We start from the raw sequence: 7,694 nt of genomic DNA on the forward strand, positions 1-7,694 counted from the left end.
GACTGTAACATCCTCACCCATCCTTCAGAGTGCAGACACTGTACATCCCACCTCCAGGACTGTAACATCCTCACCCATCCTTCAGAGTGCAGACACTGTACATCCCACCTCCAGGACTGTAACATCCTCACCCATCCTTCAGAGTGCAGACACTGTACATCCCACCTCCAGGACTGTAACATCCTCACCCATCCTTCAGAGTGCAGACACTGTACATCCCACCTCCAGGACTGTAACATTCATCCATCCTTCAGAGTGCAGACACTGTACATCCCACCTCCAGGACTGTAACAGAGTGCAGACACTGTACTATCCAGGACTGTAACATCCTCACCCATCCTTCAGAGTGCACACTGTAACACCTCCAGGACTGTAACATCCTCATCCTTCAGAGTGCAGACACTGTACTACCCACCTCCAGGACTGTAAAATCCTCACCCATCCTTCAGAGTGCAGACACTGTACTAAACACCTCCAGGACTGTAACATCCTCACCCATCCTTCAGAGTGCAGACACTGTACATCCCACCTCCAGGACTGTAACATCCTCACCCATCCTTCAGAGTGCAGACACTGTACATCCCACCTCCAGGACTGTAACATCCTCACCCATCCTTCAGAGTGCAGACACTGTACTACCCACCTCCAGGACTGTAACATCCTCACCCATCCTTCAGAGTGCAGACACTGTACATCCCACCTCCAGGACTGTAACATCTTCACCCATCCTTCAGAGTGCAGACACTGTACATCCCACCTCCAGGACTGTAACATCCTCATCCATCCTTCAGAGTGCAGACACTGTACATCCCACCTCCAGGACTGTAACATCCTCACCCATCCTTCAGAGTGCAGACACTGTACTACCCACCTCCAGGACTGTAACATCCTCACCCATCCTTCAGAGTGCAGACACTGTACATCCCACCTCCAGGACTGTAACATCCTCACCCATCCTTCAGAGTGCAGACACTGTACTACCCACCTCCAGGACTGTAAAATCCTCACCCATCCTTCAGAGTGCAGACACTGTACTAAACACCTCCAGGACTGTAACATCCTCACCCATCCTTCAGAGTGCAGACACTGTACATCCCACCTCCAGGACTGTAACATCCTCACCCATCCTTCAGAGTGCAGACACTGTACATCCCACCTCCAGGACTGTAACATCCTCACCCATCCTTCAGAGTGCAGACACTGTACTACCCACCTCCAGGACTGTAACATCCTCACCCATCCTTCAGAGTGCAGACACTGTACATCCCACCTCCAGGACTGTAACATCCTCACCCATCCTTCAGAGTGCAGACACTGTACATCCCACCTCCAGGACTGTAACATCCTCACCCATCCTTCAGAGTGCAGACACTGTACATCCCACCTCCAGGACTGTAACATCCTCACCCATCCTTCAGAGTGCAGACACTGTACATCCCACCTCCAGGACTGTAACATCCTCACCCATCCTTCAGAGTGCAGACACTGTACTACCCACCTCCAGGACTGTAACATCCTCACCCATCCTTCAGAGTGCAGACACTGTACTACCCACCTCCAGGACTGTAACATCCTCACCCATCCTTCAGAGTGCAGACACTGTACATCCCACCTCCAGGACTGTAACATCCTCACCCATCCTTCAGAGTGCAGACACTGTACATCCCACCTCCAGGACTGGAACATCCTCACCCATCCTTCAGAGTGCAGACACTGTACTACCCACCTCCAGGACTGTAACATCCTCACCCATCCTTCAGAGTGCAGACACTGTACTGTCAGTGGAACGCCTTCCTACTGAACAAAAGAAACTAATGGAAAAATAAATAAATAAAGAAATGATTTAGGAAAAACAAGAAAAATGATTTTTGAGAATTTTACTTAAAATTTAAATATAATAAAAAAAAATGGCCTTCAGTTCATGTAGTTGGGTAGGAGTAGGTATGGCCCTGGATAGTTCCTCTGATGTTATTTATGTAGGTTATCCTGGGCAGATGGTAATCCGATGTTCTGGAATCTCCTACCACTTGGATGGAGCACAAGTAGAATAGGTAAGGGCCGGTAGTTGTAGAATAATGTTAATAAGTATTATTAACACACGTCTTGCCCCTTTATCTGGCGTCTATCCTGGAAGACCACGCCAGGAACAGAGCTGACAAATAAGAGAAAATAAAACTGGTTACCCATAGTCATGATAATATAACATTTAAGAAAGAAAAAGAATGATAAATGCCAAAATCATTACTGGTAACCAGCAAACACTAGAAAAGAACAAACAGTAATACTCCTGGTAGATCACCCTACCTGATTAGGAGAAGAGTGGAGGCGAAGTGACTCTCCAAACTTCAATCCACACCAGGTAAGGTCAATATTACCAGGAGTAGAAACTTTAACAAATCGGACACCAGGAACTAGTTTTGCCCCAGCCCGCCAGAGAGGGGGGGGGGGTGTGCGCGCGCAACGTAACTCGCTAATGGTTCCTGGGTGCCCGAACAACCTTAACCCCACTTACACCTACTTTTCCCTCACAATACCCCCTTCCAAAACTTATGGACGGAGTCAATAAGTCAACGAACAGAGGGAAAAGCACTAAATACAACCTCGGCTCAGCCAATCTGAAAAGTGGTTTTCAGAGCCAGAAATATAAACGACTTTAAACTTATAGGGCTGAATAGCCAGAGCCCATCTCAAGAGTCTGCTATTTGACCCTTTAAAGTTTTCCAAGTACATCAGTGGCTTGTGATCTGTTTCAAGCACAAAGGGTTTACCGTATAGGTAGTATTTAAATCTACTTATACCCCATACTAAAGCATAACATTCTTTCTCCACAGTGGAATATCTTTCTTCTCTGGGCAGAAGCTTCTTACTGGCGAAAGACACTGGGAAAGGTGTCTCCTCATAATATTGAAGTAGTACAGCCCCGAGTCCAGAATGGGAGGCATCTGTTCGGAGACAAAATATTTTATTAATATCTGGTAATTTTAGGACAGGGGGGTTTGAAAATATACTCTTAATTTCTTCGAAGCTTTGGTTGGCTTCCTCAGAACAACTAAGAGGTTCCTTGACACCCTTTTTCAAATAGTCTGTAAGAACTGAAGTTAAGCTACTTAGATTTGGTACGAAATTTCTGTAGAAGTTTACAGATCCAAGGAAACTTCTTAATAACTTTTTAGTAGCAGGGAACGTACTTTCTAAAACAGCTTTGGTCTTATTAGGAAGTGGTGAAAAGTTGTTATCAGAGATAATGAACCCAAGGTATTGTACCTTATGATAGCCAAGAAAGCACTTTTGTGGTTTAACTGTAAGTCCATGAGTTCTTAGTCTTTTCAAAACAAGCGATAGTGTATTTAGATGGTCTTCCCAGACATTTGTCATGATATAAATATTATCAAAATACACTGATACATTCTTTAGATCAGAAAGAACTATTCTCATAAGCCTAATATACGTGGCACATGCGGTAACCAAGCCGAAAGGCATAGTGCGGTATTGCATTAGACCTCTATGAGTAGGGAAAGCAGTGTATGGTTTCGAGTCTGGGTGTAATGGCACTTGATGGTATGCTTGGGAGATGTCTAATTCCGAGAAGAATTTGCAGTCATGGAATTTATACAAGTCATGATCAATTACTGGCATGGGTTCTGCATCCCATTTAGTTATAGTATTTAAATAACGAAAATCTTGGGCAAGTCGGTAAGAATTATCGGGTTTCTTAACCATAACAACTGGTGAACAGAAAGCTGATTTCGAAGGTTCTATGATATTTAAGTTAAATAGTTTGTCAACCTCATTATCAAAAGTTTTCCGTAAGTGAACGGGAACAGGGTAGATTTTCCGCTTTACTGGTTCATGATCCGACAATTCAATCTTGTGTACAATAGTGGTGGTAAGTCCTGGTACCTCTGTGAATACGTCAGAAAATGAATTTATTAAGGCACTTACTTGAGACTTTTGTTTATTTGATAAGTCGTTGTTAATGTTGACATTTGACTTCTTTGGTGAGGGATCATGCGTTAAGATATCCAGTAGTTCCTTCGATTCTGTAAAAGACTCGTCATCTATAATACAAACTACATTCGTACGAATCACCACTTGTATCCAAGCTGAAAGAAGAAGTATCTTCGTTAAAGGCATTTACGCAAAGATTAACTTCTGTTCTATGGTACCGTTTCAAAATATTGACGTGATACATTCTCTCTCTACCCTTGACATCCAAGATATAATCTACCTTATTGCAGACCTTCACTACTTTATACGGTCCGCGCCATGTAATTAGCAATTTGTTGGATTTGTCAGGTAGGAGAACTAAAACTTCATCACCAACATTAAACGTACGCTTGGAGCTTTTATGGTCAAAATAGGTCTTGTATGTTTCCATAGACATCTCTAGGTTTTTACTGACCAAATCGGCGGTTTCTTCCAACCTTTCCCTTAGATCTAAAAGAAACTGATAGCTGTTTTGAACCTCAGGTTTGATATCTTTGGACCAAAGTTCATTCAAAATAGATAGTGGACCACGAGCTTGTCTCCCATAAAGCAATTCAAAAGGGGAATAACCAAGGGAATCACTTGGAATCTCGCGCATTGCGAAAAGAGCACATGGTAAAAATCTATGCCAGTCTGTTGGTTTAAGAATACATAGTTTTTTTAGTATTGACTTTAGGATGGCATGTTGTCGTTCCACTCTTCCGTTACACATCGGATGGTAAGGTGTAGTGAAAAGAGGTTTAACACCCACAAGTTGATAAACGTGTTCCATTAATTCTGAAGTGAATTGAGCCCCTTTATCCGACAAAATTTCACGAGGTATACCTACACGTGAAAAAATAGAAAATAAGGCTTCTGCGACTTCTATGGACGTAATGGATTTTAAGGGTACCGCCTCTGGGAAGCTGGACGCGTAGTCAATCATAGTTAAAATATATTTATGACCTCCTGATGAGCGAGGTGTGATAGGACCAACTATATCTACTGCAACCCTTGCAAAAGGGACTGAGAAAATTGGCATCTTTACCATAGGAACTCTCCTAGTTCTACCCTTCTGCGTGGAAAGTTGACATACGTGACATGATCTGCAGTACTTATAGATGTCAGAGGACATGCTAGGCCAGAAATATAGGTCCTTGATTTTATTATAGGTCTTCCTATGTGAAAAATGGCCAGAGACTGGCAAGTCATGAGAAATCTTTAAAATAGTTTCACGGCAATCCTGCGGAATGACTAATAGGCTTCGACCAACGTCATTGGGCTTGTCCGCAGACACTATAGTCTTGTACAAAAGATCGTGTTTGAACTCAAACTTGTAAGAAAATTTCTTTCTCTGGGTCACCTTGCCATTTAAAGCTAACTTCCGAGATTCCTCTAAGGAAGGACAAGTCTTTTGAAGACCCTCTAAATCTATATGAGACAGCTCGATTGGCTTTCCTTTCGAAAGAACTAATGGGTGGATAGGTTTTACCTTAGACTGAGCTCTGGTAACGACGTTAATCGAGTCTAGTTGTTGTATAGATTGTGCCACACGTAGTTTCCCACTGGCGTCTGCGTTGTCCAGTTCAAGTGACTGACTTACTAAAGGTGTTACCGGAGTTTTGTAACCATCAGCTCTCTGATTTAGGTTACCCAACTGAATCTCATCTGGAACTATCTGTGAAGAAACAGAGATATTAGGTTCCAACCCTTCCTTGGAAACTCCAAATTCCAAACAGTCCTTCTCAGATGGGAAAGTAGCCCCTTGTATGTTCCCAACCAAAACAGAACATGAGGTTATCGGGGCAACTACAGCATCTACCCATCCTGAGAACCATTTGCACCTAACAAAACATCTGACTGTTGGAAAAGAATCGCTTCTTCCTAAATAGTCAGTTAATTTAGTGGACTTATAACGTGAAGAATCTAGGTTAGGGAAAAGCTTACTCGAGATAACAATACAGGAACATCCTGTGTCTCTAAGAATGGTTGATACATTCATACCATTGACTGTACCTTCACTAAAAGGTGCGTTTATGTTTGATTCAGTGAAACATTTACCGACATTTTCACCTTTTTTTCTAGGACAGTCGGGACGTCTATGACCCCACTCATTACAGTTGAAACACTTTACTGTGAAGGCCGTGGAATTCTTAGGTACGGAGGGTTTGGATCCCTCAGATTGCTTAGGCACAACAGGCTTATATCTGCTACGCTCTTTAGGGTAGTTATTATGAGCGCACGCATATATATCAGCAGCTTGTGCCATTTCTGCAGCCGTATGAACGTTTCGTTCTTTAATGAATATTCGTAAGTCAGAGTTTACAGAAGAAAGGAATTGATCTCTTACCATCAGGTCTCGTAAAGATTCGAAATCGTGGTCAACCTCAGCACTATCAATCCACGAATCAAATAATCTGAAAAGTGTTGTTAAGAATTGCATGTAATTTTGATGAGGAGTTATTTTAATGTGTCTAAACTCCGACCTGTAATGATGAGTAGTTTTTTTGAAAGCCTGGAGTATAGCTTTCTTCAGCAGGCTATAACTAGAAATAACATCAGAGGGTAGAGTGGAATAGACGTTTAGTGCTGAACCTGACAGTAGTAAGCCAAGCCTAGTAGCCCAAGAATCTACTGGCCAGTCACAGAGAGTAGCAGTACTCTCGAATCTCGTAATATATGCCGCTATGTCATCTTGTTCTGAGAAAGGTGGTATTTGAGGCATCCTAATATTAGGTTCTTGGGAAGGGTATTCCAGTACCCCTTCATCTATTTTCTGCTTAGATAGTTCTACCTTCTTGGCTTCTAATTCCAATCTTAATTGTTCTAACTCAATTTCCTTCATTTTGAAGGCTACCTCTCTTGCCTGAACTCTATCTTCTCTAGCTATCCTTTCCTGTTCGATTTTATCCTCCCGAGCTAGTCTTTCCTGTTCCTTTTTCTCTTCTCGAGCTAGTCTTTCCTGTTCCTTTTTCTCTTCACGAGCTAGTCTTTTCTCCTCTCGAGCTAGTCTTTCCTGTTCCTTTTTCTCTTCAATAGCCATTTTAGCAGTAATGTAACTATCAAGGCTTTGTCCAGTAAATCCCATTTCCTTTCCAGCTTTCAACCAGAAATCTAAAGAATCCATCTTGTAAAAAGAAATATTAAGCACCCAACTTCAACTGACAATTAAAATTAACAGTAACGTCTGTTACAAAAGAGGGACACAGTCCGCACACTTTAAACTTCCCAAAGTAGAAAATGAAATAAATATTTCTCCCTGGAAGAATACACTTGTGGGCTCAATAGCCTTCACTAAGCAAAATACACACGGTTCACACAGGAGGGGTTATTATCAAAGTTCCCCAGGTCCAACAAATAGGTAAACTTCTAAACCGAACCTTAGAACCAAACAACGGTAAGTCAACCAGACTACCAGTAATGACTTGACACCTCAACTAACTCACCCTTTTCTATCTTAAATGTTATACTCACAACCAGTTGAACCATCAGGACGATGTTGCTTCAAGAGTCGAATCCTGGCAAGGTCGCCATTGTCAGTGGAACGCCTTCCTACTGAACAAAAGAAACTAATGGAAAAATAAATAAATAAAGAAATGATTTAGGAAAAACAAGAAAAATGATTTTTGAGAATTTTACTTAAAATTTAAATATAATAAAAAAAAATGGCCTTCAGTTCATGTAGTTGGGTAGGAGTAGGTATGGCCCTGGATAGTTCCTCTGATGTT

The 7,694-nt window shown here is 42.1% G+C and overlaps 1 protein-coding gene across 2 annotated transcripts; it reads right to left on the reverse strand.

The window, feature by feature from the left end:
• Window positions 1–1,862: 1,862 nt before the first annotated feature.
• Window positions 1,863–7,440, reverse strand: LOC138855084 (uncharacterized). Of its 2 annotated transcripts, none has more exons than XR_011394235.1 (2): window positions 2,305–2,808; window positions 1,863–2,152 (listed from the first exon to the last, which is right to left on the reverse strand). XR_011394235.1 is itself a non-coding variant. In XM_070102160.1 (2 exons), exons 1-2 carry the CDS (start codon window positions 7,091–7,093, stop codon window positions 2,123–2,125), a joined length of 1,665 nt encoding a protein of 554 aa, XP_069958261.1. In that variant the 5' UTR covers window positions 7,094–7,440; the 3' UTR covers window positions 1,863–2,122. The 2 variants fall into 2 exon arrangements, 1 of the variants encoding a protein (XP_069958261.1); XM_070102160.1 differs by lacking the exon at window positions 2,305–2,808 and adding an exon at window positions 5,459–7,440.
• Window positions 7,441–7,694: the final 254 nt, after the last annotated feature.

This window comes from Cherax quadricarinatus, chromosome 80 (genome assembly GCF_038502225.1).
Source record: "Cherax quadricarinatus isolate ZL_2023a chromosome 80, ASM3850222v1, whole genome shotgun sequence".
In the NCBI taxonomy this organism is placed as follows: domain Eukaryota; kingdom Metazoa; phylum Arthropoda; class Malacostraca; order Decapoda; family Parastacidae; genus Cherax; species Cherax quadricarinatus.

Bases quoted from the DNA above. Each gene is read 5' to 3' on its own strand.
- LOC138855084 (XM_070102160.1), bottom strand. From the start codon at position 7,093: ATGGATTCTTTAGATTTCTGGTTGAAAGCTGGAAAGGAAATGGGATTT. The intron at 2,153-5,458 runs GTAAAACCTATC...CTTATTTGTCAG, and splicing joins TTACCAGAGCTCAGTCTAAG to CTCTGTTCCTGGCGTGGTCT.